Consider the following 22587-nt stretch of genomic DNA (forward strand, 5'->3'; position numbering starts at 1 on the left):
AGGGACAGGATTCCTCTCCGTTCATAACAAGTTGTGCAGCCTGCAATAGATTTACTCAAAACACAGCTTTGATGGAACTGGCTCTGGTCTAATACCACTGAGGTAGTTGAGCCTGTGGATGAGTGTTCTCAAGTAAATTTGAGAAACGTAGAATGTGGGGTCAGTTTTTCATTATTCGCCATAGTCCTTTCCCAATGCTGCAAAAGTGCTCCATTTTCCAAAGTCTTTTGCCTTCATTTTATTAGGGACTTTTGCCGAAGTGTACACCACACCCAGAGCGGGGAAGGTGTCTTAATATTTTTTAGACTAGGTGGGATGCCTGCTCTTCTGCCACTGTAAAATGCTGACTCAGCAAATATAGGAGTAAATAACAAAGGTTTTCCAAACATTTGCCCATTTTCACATGTTTTAAGCATATATGATTTTAATTTATGGTTCGCGACGGTAAGAGGTATGCGTGTTTGTGTTATTTTAGCAACTTGTGATGTCATTGGATTTATGTGAGTTCCTACTCTGTGCATATGATGTGCCATGTGTGTGTGATGGTCTGTGTGTGTACGTGAGGGTGCATCTTTATGTGATTATGTATGATGTAAGGTGACTAACCATCCATAAATTTCACGGTCCGTCCATAATTTGGACGTCACGTCCGTTGTCCGTGAGGATCCCTTTTACGGGACGCCTTTTGTCCGTAATTTTGGGCATTGCAGGGAACAGCACTGTTCCCTGCATGAAGCCTCAACTCCCTGTTGGGGCCGCCTTGCACTCCTCCTCGGAGCACAAGAGCCGCCCCACCTGCCCATTGTCATTCTGTATGCTGGCTGATTGCCACATACAGAATGACAATGGGGCAGTCTAGGCTGGTAAAGCATGTGGTGGGCTCCCCCAGGCTCTGTCTAGGGCAGGGCATTCTGTCAGAAAGAAGAAATGTGCAAAAACCCCAATGTTGCTACATGAGTATCCAGCTCAACAAAAGGAGCTGGTGAAAGAAGTTAAAAAGAAGGGGCTAAAGTTCTTTCACAGTCTCGTCATTTTAGAACTGATGCATTTTCAATATTATATTCAAGGAAGCCATGATTGCTACTTTTTTATTTTATGCAACTAACAACCATTGACAAAGCCAATAATTCTGGCTTGCTGCAGGTGTAACATTACTTGTTGTTATATATCTGGATACAATTACAGAAGAGGCAAAATACCAGTCAGGCAGCACACTATACTAAGCACAGATTTTTAGTTTACGTGTTTTAAGCCACGTCCTTAATTACATCGAACACCCCCTTTGGAGAGACCCCCCGGTATTTTCATCCCAGTTAAAGCCCTGGAAACAACACAACTTCAAAGTCACCTCATCATGTATGACCCATGAATTTCATGTTTTCAGATTTTTTATTTGCCGGGGCATAGGGAACCCTAACCCCACCCATTGCCTTAGGAACTACAGCAAGGGTGAAATTCTTGATGGGCCTCTTCTGTCTGCAATTCTGCAGACAAAGGCTCAGCTCATAATTGATATGAAAAGGTGGGCGAGTGAGTAAATGAAGGGATGGGTGGATGGCTGGATAGATTAGTGAAAGGGGGAATGGATGAATGAAAGGGTGAATGGATGTATAATGAGAGAAAGGATGTATAAATGAGTGAGTGGAAGGATGGATGAGAGAAACGGTAACAAGATGTGTGAGCGGGTGGATGTAAGGATGGATGAGAGAGTGAAAGGGAGGGTAGATGGACAAATGGATGGATAGATGCGTGAAGGAGTGAAAGGGTGGATGGATGACTGATAGGGTCAATGGATGGATTCATGAGTGGATGAGTAGATGGATGGGTGGAAGGAAGGATGGCTAAGTGAAAGGCTCGATGGAGAGAGAAAGGGAGGCTGGATTGATGACTGAAAGGGTGAATGGGTGGATGGATGAGTTACTTGGTGGATGGATGAGTGAGTGAAAGATTGGCTGGATGGGTGAAAGGATAAAAGGCTGGATGAATGAGTGAATGGATGGGTGGAAGAGTGGATGGATGAGTGTACTGATGGATAGGGTGAAAGGATGGATGGATAATGGATGGATGAGTGAAAGGGTGGATGGAGGGATGGATGAGTGAAATGATGGATAGGTTTGCAAATGATTAAATATGTTTGGATATGGATGGGCTTAATTATATTCTATTGCGCGACCTCCTCGGATGTGTCTGTAAAACGTACCTTTTGTTCCGAAGTTTTGTCCTGAATTTTGACCTCCTGTCCTGATTTTATGTCCTGAATTTTGACCCTTTGTCCTGACTTTTTACACTCACCGTCCTGAATTTGCCCCCATGTCAGTTGGTCACCCTATTAATAATGATTCCCCTTCCCTAAGCGTGGCACACTTGAAGTAACTTCCCCCTCCCTGCGCTTGCTCCCTCCGAGTGCATCAGCATTCTCACCACTGGGTTCATGCTAACATAACACAACTGCTCATTTTAGTAATCTAGTCATACTCATGCATCCGATGTATGGCTCGATGTACCCCTCAGCCTGACTTCCAGATCTCTTACCCGGTTACCGCTCACGTTCTACCAAGTTCCCGAGAGTGACGTGTCAGCTGCTGGTGCCCTGCCTCCTCTTGCTCTTTGATACCTCCCAGGGCCAGTGTTTGTCCGGCAGGCAGCACCCTGGTCTCCCAGGGAGCTGGGAGCTGGGAGCTGTCCCGCTACCTCCGCCCTCAGGAGAACTGCCTGGCCGGTAAGGTGGGGCACCAGTGCTTTAAATAGGAAAAAAATAGTGCAGGTACTCATTTAAATGGGGCGAGTGGGCGAAGATAGGGGCGGGGCTAAGAGCAAGACATGCTGATACCTATTGACTTCAATACTAGTTGCAGCACATACCAAAACACATGAGAAATGCGTTTCTATAAATGAAACAGGTTAATTCGTTACACAAAACGACAGTCAAACGCGGTGATGTTTGAACATTTCCTTGTTATAGAATATTTGCAGCTTCCATACTGTTGCTTGGAGAGAGACAGACACACGCACACACGCACGCACTCACACACACCCTTTTAATATACCTCCCAACAGTGTATCGAATCTCTCCCTTTCTCTCGCTTTTTTCCTCACACAAAAACAGGCACAATATAAGCACACACTCGGGCAAAAGAATCGGGTAGGATTAAAGCCATTTTAACCTCGTAACCTTTTGCTTTCTTAATTGCGCTGTCACTGGGCTGGCTAGATCCGGTGTTTGCAACACAGCATGATGGTCAACACCAGGACGGTATACAAATGAGCCCCCGCTGAATAGTTCAGCGGGGGCTCAGCTTCAGCGGGGGCTCAGCTCACCAGTCACGGCTACAGACATGCCTTGGCTGTCAGACAGATCACCAGCACTAGTAGCCAATGCACTTACTGTTTATGAGTACCGGTACTCTCCTTGGCAGCAGAGAAGTGCCGGTACTCCGAGTGCTAAAAATAAGAAGTGCCGGTACTCAGAACCGGTGAGTACCGGCCCATTTAAAGCACTGTGGGGCACTCTTGCGTGTGCTGCCCAGTGTGCATCTCGGGCATGGTCGACGCCTGTGGGACATGAGGGGAGTCCGCTTGCAGAGAGCGGCTGGAGTGCGAAGATCACACACCCAGGCCCACACGACCTTGAGCCATCGTCATCTACATCTGCACCTCCCTTGAACCCACCTGTTGCAGTGACAGACGCACGTACCATAACTGATGCCACATGAAGGCAGAGAACCGACGGGCAGCGATCATTGCAGGCCCCCCGGTTAGCCACAAATAGAAGGGGCAGTGTAATACATACAGGTAAGGTCCTGGAAAAGTCAGCAGCGCGGTGAAAAAGGGTCTCACACACGCTGAGGCCAGTGGGGTACAGGCGATGTTCACTTCTTCCTCACAGGGCCGCTGGGCCGGCTTTAGAGATTGTGGCGCCCTGTGCGACAATCTTTGTTGCCCCCCCCCCCCCCAGCAAACATTATTTTTTGTGTTGAGTTGTATGGTTTCTCAACCGCATATTAAATATTTACAGACAAGGGTATTCTCTGTGGCTCTGGGGGCTGCAGGAAGGAACACCACAGCACTGTCAGTGGGTCAACCCTAGTGGTGGCTGTAGCGAAACTGCAAGCCTGGCACTGGGCCAACCCTGGGTCTGAAGACGGGGATAGCACAAGAGTGACACATTATGTTTTTTGTTAAAATCTGCAAAGCATGCAGCAGACGTTAGATTATGTGGCAAATGCGGCACATCCATTACTTTGAAAAACAAACAACATCTCTCTATCAGTCCATTTCCGAATGCGCCGCAGAAGAATATTCATTCTAGGTTAAGCAAAGCGAATGAACATACATGGCTATAGCCCGATATGTGCAAACCGAGACCTCGATGCTCATAGATTAGACATTCAGGATTCTCGGCGCAATGCTTTTTTCCCCGATTACTTTCACTTTAAATCTCTGATTTGTTTTTTGGATAATTAATTGAAATTACACAAGACTAGCGATATTCCAATGTCAACCAACACCAGCAGCTGTCGACTACTAGATAAACATTACATTCACAATCCCCATTCTTGCAGATTAGCGCACTTTTAAAATGGCTAATTAAAGACAAAAAACTTTGGCACAAAATAATGCGCACATACCGACAGGAATAAGTCACTAGTTTCCATTCAATGTTACTGCAGGCAACATTCTACCAAATACTTTACTGCACTGTTCAACATAATCTTTTCAACAACTTTATCCAGCTAAATACGTTTTCATTGATTGATGAGGTTAGTATAGGGGGCGTGGCTATGTATTAGTGTGTGCCCCGTGTACTTCACAGGCGCACAGCATTTCCGACTTGCTCAGTAAATGGGGCTGCTCGAGGCAGCGCCGTCTGCGCCACTTGAGCAGAGTTTTTTGGGATCCGATCTAGCGCCTCGTTTTCCATTAGAAACACTTTTCTGTTGGGCGCAGCAGGAGCAGTCCCTGCTTTGTTCTGACAGCACCAATACTTTTCGAGTTCCACACCTTGTGGAGCTGTAATGCGCTGGCTGCTTCGTTGCTTATTAAAGCGCAAAGCATACGGTTAAATATGGCGCCCAAAGATAGCTTCAGGGCACAGGGTTCAAAGTGTTAACCCACACTAAAGTTTGGAGTTTTATCGAACTTGGAAGGGCGACATTCTGCATAGGTCCCTTCGGACTTTCTTACTACCTGTGACCAGCTGCTTGACCTACCGGCAGCAGGTGCCGGAGCACACAGAGCTATTCCCAGCTAAATACAAATTGCATGTTTTTGAAAAAGCTACACAAGGGCAGGTGAAGCTGTGCTGCCTACAAGAGGCGGCATACTTGATGTAGTGTGTTTCTGGGTAGTATATCATCTGTAAAGAAAAGTCTGAGATGAAAGAGACTCCTGCTCACAAAACAAAAGACAAGCGTGAACACTCTCAGGGTGACGCATTCGGCGACCAGAGCTGTGTTTGAAGTATACCGCCGCTTGGGAGGGGGGGTGCAGAAGGAGGGGAGGTCACCACCCTATTTGTTCATTTAATTTAACTCTAATTTTTGATTAATAAAAAAAGTTGACTGCCACATATAACTCCCTTTATGCTGCAGAGTGCCACTACCAAAAATCCCTGCCCTGGACTGGAGTCGGAGAGTGCGTGCCACCAGTAACTTTAGCTGCCAGAAGTATCTGTCAGGGACCTCCTGCGTGCGTCCCGCGATGTAGGTTTAAGTTACAGGCAGGCCGGCAGCTAATCAAGACACTTACAGAGGCAGAGCAACGCATGGGCGGGCAAAAGCGTGCGTGCCTCCTGATTTGTTAACACGGTTTTCGATCTCTTCCATTACTACGAAGTTTAACATCATAGAAAAGAAAGAGGGAAAACCGTTTAGCAGGAGTGACTGCTGATTTAAGAGACGCAGGTATGGTGGTGCCCGGCGCCCCTTGACCTTGACACCCAGTGCGGTCGCACCGCTCGCACCGCCCAAAAGCCGACCCTACAGGGCTGTGTATTTCTGTTTTCCTGCCACACAGGCGAGGGGGGAGGGCGTGTCTGACCTATTCTTCTATCATTACAGCCTGTAATGGCAACACTTGATGAGCACTTGATGAAGGAACCGCTCGGGTGGTGCAGCAGAAGATCTAGTGCGGTGCTAAACAATACAAGCCGAATTTGAATTCTTTTTTTGGCCAAATATGTATATCCGAATACATAGCGCCATATTAGCAAGGAAGGAACAGACACCAGTCTTGTACAGGAGGGGAAACGAAAAGAGCTTTAGATGGGCACTCATTCTCATTTTCCTTTTGTGCCAATCACTCATAGCTATTTATTGTGTCAAGTACGTAAAAATGAAGCCCTAGTAATTAAAATTGCAGTAGTCCATCCCTGCACGTTACATTACTTCCGAAGCACTCTAAAGGCCATGATGTGGAAGAGGAGTGAGCGCGAACGGAACGAGAAGTCAAAGGGACAGGACAGATAGGCAATTGCAAGCGACAAGCTGAACGGACATTATGGAAATATGGGGATTAATTCTCAGTTAGCTACATGACTAATCCCAATCTTACTTTGTAAATGTCGGGCACAGATCGAATGTTGACTTTGTTGAGCCCTGAAGCGAAGCAGCACTGTTATGGTCATAATCGCCAATACCGAGGGTTGGTGCCGGTAAGCTCTGCTACACGGCGGCGGTGAGCAGAATTTTTGCCAAACTCCACTCTCAAAGCAGAGCGCGGAGTAGCAAAAACTCTGGGAACTCCACCGGCACAGCGGAGAATACCACCCACCCTAGTAAAATAGTAATTCATGGATTCAAATAGAAGCACTTCTTAGAAGGTGGAATGACACACCGGCTAGCTAATATCATGTGGGGTGAGAGAGTGAAACTCCTCAGGGTGGAACCGAAGCCCCAATAGACTTTAAAGAATTGGCAACAATTCATCACGTGGACAGCTCCTCTGTCAAACCAGACACAGAAAGGAATTTCTTAAAATTAATATGTGGATAGTGGTCAAATTGAGGCAAAATGACATCTGCTTTACGAAAAGGTGATATGGGGCTTGTGTGTTTAGAATGTGTGTTCGGAAATCATAGTGTTATTAATGTCAAAAACCATGATTCAGTTGTAAAGTAGTTCATGGAAAGATGCCACAAATCACACTGAACATTTCAGTATCCCTGACTCGGGATAATACAAATGCAGCCCACAAGGTGGCGCTGCCTTTCCATTCTGCAACGTTCAACACAGATAATGTTTAAGCAATTGAAGCGGAGGACAATATTTTACAAGCTAAAAATCTGCAGGGGGACCACTTAACCTTTATTTATGCACCTGTACACTTCTTGGGATAATTAGTGACTGAAGGCATGCTAATTAGATAAGGCACTAAGGTTGGTTAACAAACCAGATATGAGTGGCTCCCCATATCGCTTATTTGTACCTTTGCTTGACGATAAAACTTTCTATAAGAATGTGTTTTACAACTAACATTTAGTGCAAATACATTTGACCTTTTTCTTTCCTCAAAAATGCATTCTGTGACATTTTGTGGCCGTGTTTTTAGCAGAAGCCATTGTGGGATAAAAAGGTCATCGCTGCCCACATGCTGCCTCCAAGTGCACAGAGGAAACTGAGGGCGCCGAACAAGGCGGCATCGTTTGCAGGTAAACAGAACAAGCATTGGCATAGCCAATAGGTCTCGCCTTTGCGACCTCAAGGGGCAGATTTATGTTTCCTGGCGCATCCCTGCAAATCAGCAGGGATGCACCAGGAAAGATGCGTCACGCAAGTTTACCCTTGCGCCACCACAGATGCGCCGCATTTATAATGCAGCGCATCGTGGCGCAAGGATAAACAGATGCGTGACGCATCTGATGGCGTAAGGGCGGCGCATTGCTGGAGTCGTGTCGCAAGCACGACGCAACTCCAGCAAGGTTTAGGGGCTGCCCATACCTAACTTATGCGTCATGCCTTACGCCTGCTTCAAGCAGGCGCAGGGTTTTGTCGCAGCAGCGTCGGAAAAGTGACTCTGTGAAATCTTGTAAATTTCAATGCGTCACTTCTCCGAGGCTTTTTCCGATGGAACGCCCACCCTGCATACATTAAACCTGACGCAGGTTTAATGTGGCGCAGGGCTTTACACCGTGACGCATCTCAATAGATGCGTCACGATGTAAATAGGGCGCAACATGGCGCAGGGTTTACGCCGCCGGCGGCGTAAAAGTGGTGCAAGTCTCACATAAATCTGCCCCCAAGTGCTTAGCCAGTGCTATTAGCTTTGGCAGTGTTTTTGAAGAATGTGGTAGAAGAGCGCACTGTACTGAATAGTTATTAAGTCACTCACAGGAGGCCTGCCGTGGCTGTACCGAGACAGGCACACACAGACCGGGCTGACGGTGCTTTGCAGGTCACTTACGGACAAAGCAGTGCACTATAGCATGCGTCTTCGACTATGGCGGCAAGGCAGGCTGTTACCTTGCTGAGTGTTATACATTTTTTCTGCTTCCGACTTGTCAAATGCGGAGAATGCATTGCATGGTGTAAAACCTGCAGATAGGAGGTTATAGACCAACATCTCTACAGCAAGTGCATTAACCCACTGAGGCATCTCGGCAGGGTGGGCCCGTAAACTGCAGTTCACATAAGAATGAACTTGGTACGAAAACCCAAGGCACTTCTTTATTTGCATATTTTTTAAAAATTATTATGATGATTTTTTCCGCACGGCGCTACAGATTCTCTTTAGCAGACTGATGTCTTGTGTTGTGGTTTTAAATAACAGAGGGTCGAGGAGAGGACGTGATGAGGGCATTGCCGTTCCGTAGGTGTATCGTGAACAATCCTGTTAATCAATTGTAGGTAGTTTTTTTGTGTGCATATTTATATAGCGCAAACTCGACCCGAAGGTATTGGAGCGCTTTACATGAGCACCGTATTTACATTACACATTCAGGCACGGGGAGATTAAGGGGCATATTTACAACGAGGTGATAAAAAATTATATAGTTTTATCGCTATATTAGCAAGGTCACGCTAACGCGTGAAACCTTGCTTTAGCGTGGGGATTTCTAACGCCCAGCTTTGCATCTCTAATGAGATGCAAAGTGGGCGTTCCTGACCTGACATGATAGGAGAAATGTCGCTAAGCGACATTTCTCCTATCATCAAGCCCCACGCTATGAAGCATAGCGTCAGGAAAAGTAGCGATAACACTTGTTATCGCTACTTTCCTAACACCTGCTTCACGACTGACTTAGCCATGATATTCTATGGAAGGAGGATATCATGGCTACGTTTGTGAGTCCCTATCAACAAGCTAACGTGAGATTATCACTGGGTTTCCAGCGATAATCTCACGTTAGTCAGTTAGCGTGAGGATTTTTATCGCTATTGAGATAAGCGTTGCTAATAGCACGCTATCTCAGCGATAAAAATCCACGCTAGCTGGCGATAATTATCCTAGCGCTAAGTGCGCTTTGCGATAATTATTGCCGGTTGTTGTTGATATGCCCCCACGTGATTTGCCCAGAATCACAGGATGTGGACGCGACCCCCAGGCTCAAACCCTGGTTTCCAGCACCAAAGTCGGCAGTCTAGCCGACGGACCACATCCCCTTGCAACCTAGAATGCTTGCTAACAGGCCTAATATCCAAGCGCTATCCGTCTCTAGGCGCAGGAACATGTGGAAGCCCTTGTGCAAGTGGCCTGATGAATTTCGAAACACAACCCGAAATCAGATGTTTCCTTAAAACAAAAGGCCTGTGCGCCCCAAGGCCAAAGCGAGTTCCCAGAATCCTCCTCACCGTCCACCCTGTTGCTGCCTGCCCATCCCTAGCCCCTTGCTGTCAGCCACACGTCAATATCAACATTTCCCTAATCTCGGTCACCAGACATCTGCGCTTTAACGGCCCCCGCTGCCAAAGAGCTTTAAAAACAAGCAGTTTTGGGTGGGACGCGAGCAGTATAACACATAGCGTGTGGTTCAAGGGGGGGTGGGCCTGTTAAAGCCGATGGCTGCAAATAAACGGATTTGTCCGCGTTCCCTGAAGTCCACAAGGCACCTGAGAATCCCAAACTCCACTGTCTCCTGTTCAGGGGTGCTGATCGACATTCACTCTGGCTTCTACCCACCAACTCCAGGACGGACACCACTGAAGCAATTATTTACAAAAATAGAATAAATAATATATGGAGCCCCCACTAATCCCCTATACACACATATGAAAGACATTTTACCAATAGCGGGTGACCCCTGTTTGCCTTCACTCTGCACATCAAGGCCCAGTGCATAAACATTTCACTAATGACAGTCCTGCAACCGCCCCTGCATTGAATCACTTAAAAAAAAAGATTTTGGGGTACAAGTACTGCAGTGTAAAAAAAATAAGTTTTAAGGTGTGGCCTAAGAAGCAAGATAAAGTCTTATAAACACACTGACACACCCGGTTTTCTTGCCTGTCTAGTCCTGCAGCTACACAGATGGCAAATGTATCCGTGCTTCTGAAATTTAAAAGGGCCTCCGTGTAGACGTCCACAACAACAATAGAGCGGCGGTGTCATTTCCCAAAGGTTCTTTAACCTCACCAATGTTCTAACCCGGAAACACATCCAAGCCATCTCAAGAATTAACCACACTGATTGAGGAATAAAAAGAGCGCATTTTTAATTAGGAGAGAGTAAATACATGGTAAGGCGGAAGGAACGTGGGTGTAGCAGTCTGACAACAAATAGCAAGGCATGGGGGCGGGGATTTGGACATGAACAGGCGCCCTTTTAAAGCGTCTGACATTTGATCTTTGTCTTTGTCTGCACAGCAAATGCGACGAGATAAAAGCACGTCGCTTTGAGTTTAATTAGTAACCTGATCCGACGAGGAATGCAGCTGCCACCCTGCACGCCGCTGCTCGCTCCCAAGAGCAAAACGCCGTGGGAGTGAACTTTAAAAAAGAAGGAAATCCACCCGCCTTTAGCCATTTACGTGCTTTCATTAGTGAAAGACACATGCAAAAGCCAATCCGATGTGTGGGAGGAGTCAGACCCACACAGAGAAGTTTAGAGTACTTACAAGAAGCCTACCAAAGCGCAGTGCATGCGCCCTGTGCTAGGCTCGACCTAAAAAAAGAAGCCTCGGTGGGATCTGTGAAGCACCTCTGACGCGACTTGCCATGAGAAGAGCCGCTTCAATGCTGTGTGCATTCACCACACTGTGAGAGGCCGGTCATCAGTGTAAAACCAACATATTCAAGAAGAGTAACTGGGCATAGCACAATAAAAACTTAAACATTTTCCCAAGCAAGCTTGCGCTCTATAAAATGTTGCTGATTAACCAGAGAAGACTCAGACGAATATGTGATGTTACACCGTGACCAAATACCACGTGGTAGGTAACAACGCGGTCATCACATCGTCTGCGTTGTTACCACGCATGGCATTACATCACAAGTCGTTTCAACAACTTGTGCTAGATGGCGCGCTGGACTTAGGAATAGTATAAATTACTATTGCTACTCCAGTTATCGCAACAGCAGGGAAGGTGTTGGATTTGAAATCCAACACATTCCCTGCTGTTGCGCGCCATCTAGTGCAAGTCGTTGGAACAACTTGCGATGTAATGCCATGCGTGGTAACAACGTGGACGATGTAACGTCTGCTTTGTTATCTACCCATGTGGTATTACCAGTGTTGTAAACGCTGTCTCCCGACTCAGACTGCAATATATATATATATGTATATATGTATATTTTGCTTATATATATTGCTAATATAGTACCCCCTGCCGTATACATTACAGAAGACTTGGCTGCACCTAGTCACTGGTAATAATGAAATGCTCAACTGTAATAACTTATTACTGTTGAGTTTTGATGTCACAATGCCTGCTGCTAGAACCAGCAACCTAGAGGGAAGGCAGGACACAAGCATTATTAAAGCTTAAAAATCAAAAAGGAAACCTGGCTTATCTTTCTTCTGAAACAAACTAACGGGAGAGGGGGTCTAAGGGAACATTTAAAGACCAAGCGTGGACATATTCCCCATCTGTAGCATATTAAACACTAGCAAGAGTCCACGGGTCTACAAGGTCCAGGTAGCCTTACAAAAACGTAGTATTGAGTCGCAATTATCTCACAGACAGAGGGCTGGAAAGGAAGGAAGAAGAAGAAAAAGGAGAAGAAAAAATCTTTTTCTCTTTTGTTCAACAAGAAAAAAGAAACATAGGAAAAATCCTAAAAGGAGGACGGATTCCCATCACTCACCTAGGTGACATGCTTCTTCATCTGGGATCGCCTCCTGGTTACACACTGAGGTAACCAAGGGCTGCAACCTTCTGTCTATCAGGAGGGAGCTCGCGGATGTTTTCAAATACAATCTGATAGATGGAACTCTGCAATACCCATCCAGAAAGATGAAGAAGAGTTTCAGAGTGAAGGGCGCAGTGCAAAACATAGAAGATAGTGATATGTGCAATTTAAAATTGAATATCAAGAGAGAAAGTATTTTAATGAGTGTCTCCTGATACTCAAACTAAAAACAGTGCAGGAGCAGTTTTAAGAAAATAACTGCCGGAAATATCGGGGCTACATGTTCAACCAACTGAACGTTAGATAGTCCAAGGCCTTCCTCAGGACCGCTTCATATACAAGCAGCCGCGGTCGGTAGTAGGAGTAACTGCAGGGCGGTGACGTGGGGAGGGGGAGGGGCAGGGTGGGGGGTAGTAAACTATGGATTACGGAGGTTTACAGGTAAGTTAACATATAAATTATTAAAACGAATTTCGTTGCGTGCACTGCATCGCATTTGGGGATGCGTAGTGCAATCGAGGTGATGCAGCAGTTCCGAGGAGCTGGGCCTCTCCAAGATTTCTTTTGCAAGGCCGAAATGGCAGTTTAAAACTGCACACACAGGCTTATTTACCATGAAAGGCATCCTTGTGTCAAATATGGACCAGGAGTGGGTGGAATGTTTCATTTTGCAAACGGAATTTGAAGAGTTTGGTGACTCTGCATTACTCTTGTAATGCAGAGTTCCAGCCAAATTCCGCCAATCGGCGCATGGCGGGATGTTTTTCTACAAGGCTAGTGAAATGCGAGTGAGATTTGGTGTCTCCTAGCCCATTTTCTGGTGTCCAGTCAGGGACGGTCACGGGTGGACACGTGCGGCTGTGGTCAGACGGCTGCTTCTCAGGTAGATTTGCTGCCACTCAAATAGATTGTCTACTTGAGTGGCAGCAAAATCCATCCAAATGGGTGATGCTTTTTTGCATAGCATGGTGCCATTCGCACTACTCACTCTACTGGCACTAAATTAAAGCTCAAGCAGCAATGCCTTATTCCTGCCTGTTAACGCAACCCTCCAGAATGTGGCAGAATTTTCACCTAACTCTGCGGAATTCAATCCACGGGTTCCATCCACGCCTTATATTGACATGAGGGAACGTTGCTTACTAAAATATAGCACTCCATGATGAATGTACATTTTGCGTAACTATACAAAGCTGTATTTTTTAAATTTGACTTGTATTCAACTGATTCTACTATCTTGTTGCAACAAATATCTAGCTGCTTTTTGGTGTGTTTACCTTTGCACTACAGAGTCTAGTTTGATTCCCCATGTTTGCAAGCATCCCATCTCTTTCACACCGTGTGACTATGCATTAGAAGTAATAAAGTACCCTTCAGCCTGTTCCTCCATGTGGACAAGAAACTCCTCAGTGAATTGCAAAATCCTTATAAAGTACAGCAGTGGTACTTTATTCCAAATGTATTAGAAATATGGAAGTGCCAATCTGTTGGCACGGTGAGCACTTCAAAGTTTCTCTTTAATTTCTAATATATTTTCGGAACTTTTTTTTTTTGTTTCATATTTATTTATTGAGAAAAAGAAATTAACAATACATAGAAACAAGAATATGTATACAATATTCTAAATAACTTGTGTTCATACAAAGTAACAATACATCATATATAATAATCAATGATAAGTAATAGATAAATTATATAAAATTATAGAGCAAATGAAGAAAATAATTTTAGTATATATATATGAAAATAAGTAATATAAGTTTTGTAGAGTAGAAAAAGGAAAAGTTAATAGAGGAAACCTAAATATTTTCCGAACTTTGACCTGAACATTTGAGAGAGGACTGAGGCCTTTGGATATGCAGTCTCCCGCCAAGTTCTGTGGATGCACAGACTGCATATTTACTATTACCGACTGAAAAAAGGAGAAAATAAGATTACACCACCTGGCATGGTAACGTTTACCACTTTATAAGTGAATACTTTATTGACATGTTCTGTAGCTAGAATGGGGAGTCGCATGAGGTTAACTTACTGAGTTAATGTGTACTCGGGAAACTGACTTTAAGAAAGATTACGAAACTAGAAGCAATGAGCATCACCCGATACTCATTCAATTGTCTATACATGATTGAAGGCCAAGAATATCTTTTTCATCTTGCCAAATATAATGAAATGGAAATTGCAAAGTTTATCACTTGGACATGGTTTTCCACTTCTTGTTCATGTTTGCCTCCACATGAGTGACCCAGTGGCTCCGTGCACTAGTAGATATCCTGTGGAGCTCTTATTAAACAAGGTGGTCATAGATTTGAACCCTGGTTGGTTCACTCAGCCTTTCGTCCTGTTGTAGGCTATTAAATAATTGCCATTGAGTTGGGTAGCAAGAACTATCTGTTTCCATCAGTGGAGCACCAAGATTGTCATGGATCCTAATGGAAGCAAATAAAATGGGCCTCGTTAGGCCAGACATCCTTGCCATGGTATTCCCGAAAATGTTGCCTTCTTTCCCTGATTTTGGTACACTCCTTTTTGTTGGCATTAGCACTCTGTGCACTTCAAGCCTGCTAAGCAATGCGAAAGTGCTGGTGCTCTCTCTTTTAAACATGGCAAGATTGGCCTCCACCTTATTTGCACATTTAATTTATTGTAAGTCCCTAGTATATCTCTTTTATTATACAGTTAGTTAAAACCGTAACATACAAACATCATACTGATACTTAATAAAATGTTAGGATTAAAAATTGTATACACAAATAAATGTCAATTCCAACAGCAGCATTTCAGGTTGATGGCAATATATCACAATTAGCCGTTTAGTCCAAAAAGAAAGTGTAGAGTGTGGAAGGCAATAACAAAGGTGTCCCAATGCTTGTTACTGATAGTTAACTTTCATCAAAGTTCATTTGTACAATAAGAATAGAACTTGTCTGTTTCTTAGTGCTGGGCATTGTGCAGTGCAGTTAAAATAATGTTAACAAACTTCCCAGCCCTTGCTAGAATTTGGGCTGAATTATTACGGAAGCACAGATCAGATGCTTCCCTGCAATGTCTCAGTAGTTTTTCCCGATAGACTGGGACCAGTAGACGTTGACGGTCGTTAGCAAGATGAGGGCAACAACATAGCAGATGTAACCAAGACTCATGTGGATAATTGCAGAGCCTACATGTTAGCTGACCATTCCTCCGAGCCCACAGCGGGTTACAATCATGAATTGGAAGGGCTAACAGCCTCATATAAATAACTTTATTGCGAGTCTGTGATTGGAGAGAATAATTAAAATATGGTTGAGGTTTCCCCATAATATACGAGGCATCCAGAGCTGTAAAGAGTGGCTTTTTGGGAAGCGGAGCAATGTCTCTCTCGAGTGACACTAGGGTATACTAATTTGGCTTTTTATTGTTTTTTTCCTTGTTGACAGGGGAATAATTGGGTTAGAGAGGTTTATGGTTTCAATCTTCAGTGTGGAAATGGCCAAGTGCAGCTGTCTGTACCAAGGAGAGTGTTTGTCCGTGAACACTGATTCCAATTGTTCTTTCATGGATTGAGCAGGTGCACGCAGAGTGCAGATGTAGAATTTAATTAAGTCTCCTAGACAGTGAAGATCTGCACTTGCCAGGCCCAGCTCAAGTCTCAGCCTGGCCCTCCTTGCATGCTGGGGAACCGAAAATATTTTCTTATAGGCTATTATTTGATAATTCGCTAGAAATGAGTCAATTTTGCCAGGGAAAGCCAGGTGACCATAAGACACTACCGGGAGCAGTTTGGCGCGTGAGATCCTTAAAATTGGCTCGGCTGTGCAAATGCCGATTCAAGCGCCTCAGACTATGTATAACCCCTGCTCCCTTGGGCCAAAGATGTTTGAGATGGGCTACTTGATTTGCTCTTTCGTTGAACCAAACTCCTAGATAATTATAGCTAGTGCAGGTCGCTATATGTAGACCACCTGCTCGCCAAGACAAGATTTTCTTTTTTTGATGTTTCCCAAAAATCATGACTTTGGTTTTTGACTCATTCATCAGAAGATAATTTTTTATATTGTATGTATTAATGGCAGTGAGCGCTCTTTGTAGACCTGTTTTTGTGTGATTCATAATGATAATGTCGTCAGCGTATTGCATGATCTGTAGTCGTGCGCCGCCCAGTTTTGGGGCAACCAATGTTGCACCTGCCAATACTTTAGGCAAGTCGGCAGTATAAAGATTAAAGAGTAGTGGGGCTAATACGCAGCCTTGTTTTAGACCATTTTGTGTTGCAATTTTTGCAGATACTGTCCCTAGTATATGGTAATTACATGTAGCCACGGCCTGTAAATTAAATGCTACTAATGGGCTGAAACACCCATTGTGCCACCCTTAAAAGTAGCATTTTAAAACATGTCTAAGGTCTGTCACTGTAGACTGTAGAGTAGTTTTAAACTGCCATTTGGACCTGGCAATATAAACCTTTTGAGAGGTCTAAACTATCCTTTATAAAAGTTATAACTCACCCTTATGGAAGGCCATAAATACCCCTAGGGTGGTTTGCATAATAATTAAAATCTAGGACATATATGGCTAAGATTTACATGTTATAGCACTGAATAACTAATAAAGTCATTTTCACTGTTTCAAGGCCTACCTCTCCCATAAACTAACACTGGATTACCTTATTACATTTACTGAGTGCTAACATCAGATTGGGAGCAGGTAGGGATATGTCCTTTACACTCAAATGATTTGTAATTTAAAATCCTCTCTAAGGGTAAAGTAAAATTTTAAATTCTAATTTTGAAAATGTCACTTTTAAAAAGTTGCCATTTTACTGGCCAATGTTTCGAAGGCCGTCCTAGGCGTTTCCAGCTTCCTGTCCTGAAAATGGTCCCCCCGTGAAAAATTAGTATTGAGCCCACACAGTGAACAATGGGACCTGGGTGTAGCTGGGAGAGGGTCGTTGTGGCAGGATGGCTGGGAAGGAGCTGTACCCTTATCTGATTCCATTTCAAAGGACCTTCCCCACAGCACCCACAAAGGAACCAGATACCTAGCCTGCCCTACATTTTGTCACCCTAAACAGTTTGGAGCCATGGCCAGAGGACAAACTTACCTGAACCAGTTTTGGGGGAATACTCCCACAAAAAAGGTTGGCACCAAGTACAAAAAGAGGGCCTTCAGAAACACTCTTCAGAACACTCCTGGACCTGTGGAAGATTCAGAAGAAGGACTGCCCTGCTGCTCGAAGGACTGAGTTCCTGTCTGAAAAACGAAGATGGACCTTCTTGCCTAGATTGCAGGCTACGCAGAGTAACTCCACGCGTCAATTGCCTGACCTCCTGTGTGGGCTACAGGGGCACAACAAGCTTCCAGAGCCCCCCTTGCAACTGTCCAGCTGACCAGCACTGACTGGACCTGCCTGGACATGCATGGGCGCTGCTGCTGGCCTCTGCCTGAGTGAATCCTAATTCCCAAGAGGTGCTCTTCAGTCCCTGGCCCTTGGTTGGCATGAGGGAGAGCTCATTTACAAGAAATCTGTGAAAATCTTATAGTTCGGGCTCTTAGCTACTGCAAGTGGGCTCGTTCACACCAACACTCTGCCACCTGCGATGACCGCCAATGCGAAGCTTCCATGAAACCTGCTCTTTGCACAAACAGTGACCATCTTACACAACCAACAACACGAGACCTTCCCTTTATGTTACAGCAACAAAAGCCCAGAGCGACTGCCAAAGAGAAGTCCAGCTACAACTGTCCACAATGCTCTACCTGAACTTCGTGGCGCTTTCTGCATCTATTTCCACTACAAAATTTACAATTCAATATCGCCTGTACCCGCTCATTGGATTGTTGTCTTTTTTGTTGGCTGCAGCCCCCTTCCAGGTAGTGAACACCTCATTGCTCTAGGCAATGGTGCTACTGCACTCGTTGTATTAATGATAGCTAGGCCTCTGTTTATGGGTCTCTGTTTTTCGTCCCTTTCTTGGCTCCATCCCTCACTCCTCTCATTTCCTACCTCCCTTTGATTTTTCTATACTCCCTATTTGTTTTCACCTGTCTCTTTCCAGTCCTTTGTCATTCATGCTAATGTGATCCCACTCACATTTATCCCCTTCCTACTTCACTTCCATAACTCATCTTCATGTCTCACTTTCGCTATCTGCCCAATCCATTCCTGCCCTTAATTCATTTTACATTCATTTCTCCCTCTCCCTTGCTCTTTTCCCAGATTCCATTCCTTCCGCTTGCATTAGTCTCCTTCCTTCCTTTACTTCTGCAGTTGCATTTTGTTCTTTGTTTCGCCTGCTCCTTCTCTTTTCTCTATTCCCTCTGTCCTTCTCATCGTCACCATTTTTCTCATACTCCATCGCTTCTTTCCATTCTTCTCTGTCTTTCCATTCTCTTTTGTCAGCTCTTTCTTGTGCATCGCCTTCGTATCCTCATGTTATTTTTTCTCAGCCCTTCTATTACTTCAATCCTTTTTCTGTCTCCTTTAGACGGTCACACTCTTTAATGCTTTGCCTTCGTAGCTGCCCTCTTTTTAATAGCTTCCTCTGACCTCTTTCCTTTTGTCCTACCTTCCTCCTTTTTTGCTTTCTTCCTTCTTCTCTACCTCAACGGCCTGCCTATTTTTTCTCCTCTCGGTCTCTCTTTACTCTACCTTCTGTTTTTATTTTCCAAATGAACAACCTTCTTTGTCTTTCTCGGGACCAGCGCTGTTCATAAATCCTCTTATCGCTCGAACACCTCTCCTCTCTACTCCCTGGCTTGAGACCTGTCTCTCTTGCTCTCTCTGGCAGCCTTCCGAATGCCCCCCAAGGAGAGTGAACTTCCAAGCATCCGGGAAACACTCACGGAACACACTCTGAAGGGGAGGCGCAGTGTGAAATCAAAACCGGTGCTGGGAATCCTGGGCCCCTTTCTTGCCTTTGGGCCCCGGGGCCTTTGCACCTGCTGTACCACTCATAGCCACACCCCTGGTTTCCAGTGCCAAGAAGCCACGTGGGCAGAAAACGAGCACAAAAAGCAAAATAATGCATTCACTCCATAGCCATATATTTCGCAACTGAGTTCATTTCCAGTTATCTCTCACCATGCTGCAAAGACACTGACTGACCATGAGATGTTATTGTGTATTATAGATCACACTTAAATGCCCATATACCCTTCATCTTCCCCACGAACAGTCTCACAGCTGGGAAACGCAGAACATCCCCTGGGCATTAAACCCACCCCCCTCCTAAACAACATGCATCTGGGGTGGGGTGCAGAGCACTTACTTGATCTTTGGTTTTTGATGAAAAACAGCTTGAGGCGCTCTTTGAAGGTGTTTTCGTTGACGTAGAATTCGACCTGCACCCTGGAAGGAAGCAAAAGGAAACGTAGATGAGTGACCTCACCCGGTGCTGGGTTCATTTGCAGGAAGAAATGAGAGCAGGAGATTTTTTCAGCAAAATAAGTGAAACAACTTTCTGTATTTCTAATGTTGATACAAAAACCATCTGCTAATTAATATCCGTGGGAGAATTGCGGTTCTACAAAAACTGTCTAAAAAATAAATTGTTTTTGGAGAATTTTGATAGAGAAATACGTGAACATGAAAACCAAATAAATATGCAATTTCATGAGCTGCAAGAGTATGAATTTCTCTCAGATTTATCTGTTAAATAACACATTTGCAAATATCAAATCATGTGACAATTTCAGTATTACACAATTTGGCCTTACCATATCTGGATGTAGAGTTTGTCACTGGTTCCATTAATCTGAACAGTAGGCAGCCCTAACCACACTGATTTGACATTACACTTTGCCTAAGCCAGGCCATATTGTAAAAGGTGGTCACCTCTGTTTAGAACTTAGGCTGAGCACTTTCTACATAAACCAACTGGCGCGTAGTCTCTATTGCATTTTACATCAAAACAATGCTTGCAACCTCTCATAATCAATAAGAGAGGTAGTAGATACTATATACAAAGAAGTGGCCTAGTTCTTTATATTTAAGAATTATTGACTGCATCTGCGGGCAATAACGACTGTTAAGTACCCTTCCCCAGTTGTAGGCCTGTGCTGCAGGCGAGGGTTCATAACTAGAGGGATCTAACCCTGGGCGTAGTTCGCGAAGTAGCACTACGCGAAGCTACGCAAAGTGCACTTCGCGAGGTACACGTAGCACTTCGCGAACTGCGTAGTACCCTGTTCGCACTGTGCAAGATGCCGTTTTCAATGATTGCACAGTGCGGACAAGCATTCGGCACTGTGCAATCATTGAAAACGGCATCTTGCACAGTGCGAGCTGTAGTTTTCTGCCGCTTTTTGCTCGAGCGGCAGCTTTCTCAACGCGGACTGGTAGTTTCTCATCGCGAGCGGTCGCGAGCATACGCGGCCACTCGCAATGAGAAACCTGACCTCCTCACGTTGAGAATCTCCCCGGGATGTTTATTTTCCACGCTCGCGATCGGCAACTTGAAGTTGCTGATCGCGAACAAGGAAAAAGTCTCGCGGGGATGTCATTTTGCTTGCTCACGGTCGCCAACTTAATGGTGAGGACCACGAGCAAGCAATGCTACGCTACGCATGTTTGCACTGTGCTACGTGCAATTCGCGTAGTGCGAAGTTGCGCAAACTTCGCAAACTACGTGAGCGTAGCGTAGTGCTTTGCCCAGGCTTAATAATTACCAGCTGTTACTGCCATGCAGGTAAGGGCTGTAAGGCTATTAGCATCCCCTCAAAAAAATTTAAGCACGGCAGAAGCTGGAGTTCTTTCTCACCTGAAGACACTGGAAAAACACCCCCAGTCTTTCACAGCGCTCCATCGGGCTCTTTGGTAGAAAAAGGAAAAGCGTAATACTTCCCCGATTTATGATGTAAGTATCCTAATTACAACAGATGTGGCATCTCAAATAAACCTTTATTTGTGTTATTAACAGGTAATATTTTAATTGAGCACGTAATATGGGATTTTTAACATCCGGGTCAAAGGTCATATGATGTCCCTTCCTTTGGTGTCACAGGAAGTGTGCTGCCATTTATGCTACCTGGCATTCTGTTGAACCAACGACCATGCTAGCTCTTGTTATTTTACAAATTATACACTTGCTTGTCAAAGTGAAACATGCTAATCTGCTGTGATATCTCTGTAAAGCGCTCTGATATCTTCGGGTCTAGTTTGCACTCGATAAATAAATAAAATCGGAAATGTTGTTAAACTACAGAAATCTACAACATATCGTATCACTTTGTTTTCACTTGCTCTAAAGAACAAAAAATACAGCTAGGGAATCCTTCCACCTCCCAGAGGTGTCTCATTTGCATAGTTCTATCTGAGCAGCAAGAGACAGGAAAGTGGTAAACAAGGTGCAGGGCTCCATGAATGCACATTTCATGGCTCCTGCATCCTGGTATCTTGATGCTATTTCAGTTTGAAATGAAATGAAATGAAATGAAAGAGGCATTTATAGAGCGCATGGCTACCCTAAGGCCTCCCAGCACTGAGAACCAGACGACCAGAGGCAGATTAGATTATACTGTGGGAAAAAGATGCGTCTTCAGAAGCCGTCGAAAGGGCAGGTATTCCTTCTCCAAACGGATGGAGTCTGGGAGGGTGTTCCATGTCTTAGAAGCGACATAAGAGAAACAGCGACCTCCACATCTGGACCTGACAATTCTCGGTAACATAGCAAGGCGCTTATTTCCAGAGCGAAGGTGCCTTCTGGGAAGGTATGGAGAATCTATCCTTTGAAGGATTAGTGGGCCATTTGCGGCCATGATCTTGTGCGTGACACAGAGGGCCTTGAATTTAATCCTTTCTAAGACAGGAAGCCAGTGCAATTGTCTAATTGCTCTTTTTGCTGATTCTCTCCGCGAAATTTGCAAGAGAATTCTTGCCGCACAATTCTGGACCTTCTGTAGTATGCCTATTGTGGACTGGGGGGCTCCTAAATATAGGGCATTAGCGTAATCCAGACGTGACAGAATCAGTGCCTGGAGGAGTAATCTTCTTGCATGAAACGGGAGAAGAGGCAGGATCTTTCGTGCTGACTTCAAAATCCCGATGCAGCACCCGGCTACCTTGTTAGCCTGTGTCTTCATATCTAGTCTTGCATCCAGCCAAACTCCCAAGCTCTTGATGTAGTTTTTAGGAGTAGGCGGGTTTCCCATACAGCTAGGCCATGCCAACGGCATGTCTGGAGGCAAAGGTTTTCCCAGGAGCATAAGATCTGTTTTTGCTCCATTAAGCTGGAGGCAGGACTCTTTCATCCAGACGGATATTTTCTCAAGGCATCTGGAAAGATTACTTCCTGGCTGTCCTGGGTCTTTAAGGGAGACAATC

At 44.8% G+C, this 22587-nt stretch overlaps 1 protein-coding gene across 4 annotated transcripts in view; it reads right to left on the bottom strand.

Annotated features, from left to right (window-relative positions):
- The window catches only part of KCNT1 (potassium sodium-activated channel subfamily T member 1), a 1722207-nt gene that overhangs the window by 775941 nt on the left and 923679 nt on the right, over positions 1-22587 (bottom strand). For all 4 annotated transcript variants that reach the window (XM_085613491.1, XM_085613497.1, XM_085613504.1 and 1 more), the window contains exon 3: positions 19535-19614. In XM_085613491.1, the coding sequence (XP_085469617.1) occupies positions 19535-19614 (80 nt within the window). The remainder of the gene's footprint in view (positions 1-19534; positions 19615-22587) is intronic.

The sequence above is a fragment of the Triturus cristatus genome, chromosome 1_2, assembly GCF_964204655.1.
Source record: "Triturus cristatus chromosome 1_2, aTriCri1.1, whole genome shotgun sequence".
Classification (NCBI taxonomy): domain Eukaryota; kingdom Metazoa; phylum Chordata; class Amphibia; order Caudata; family Salamandridae; genus Triturus; species Triturus cristatus.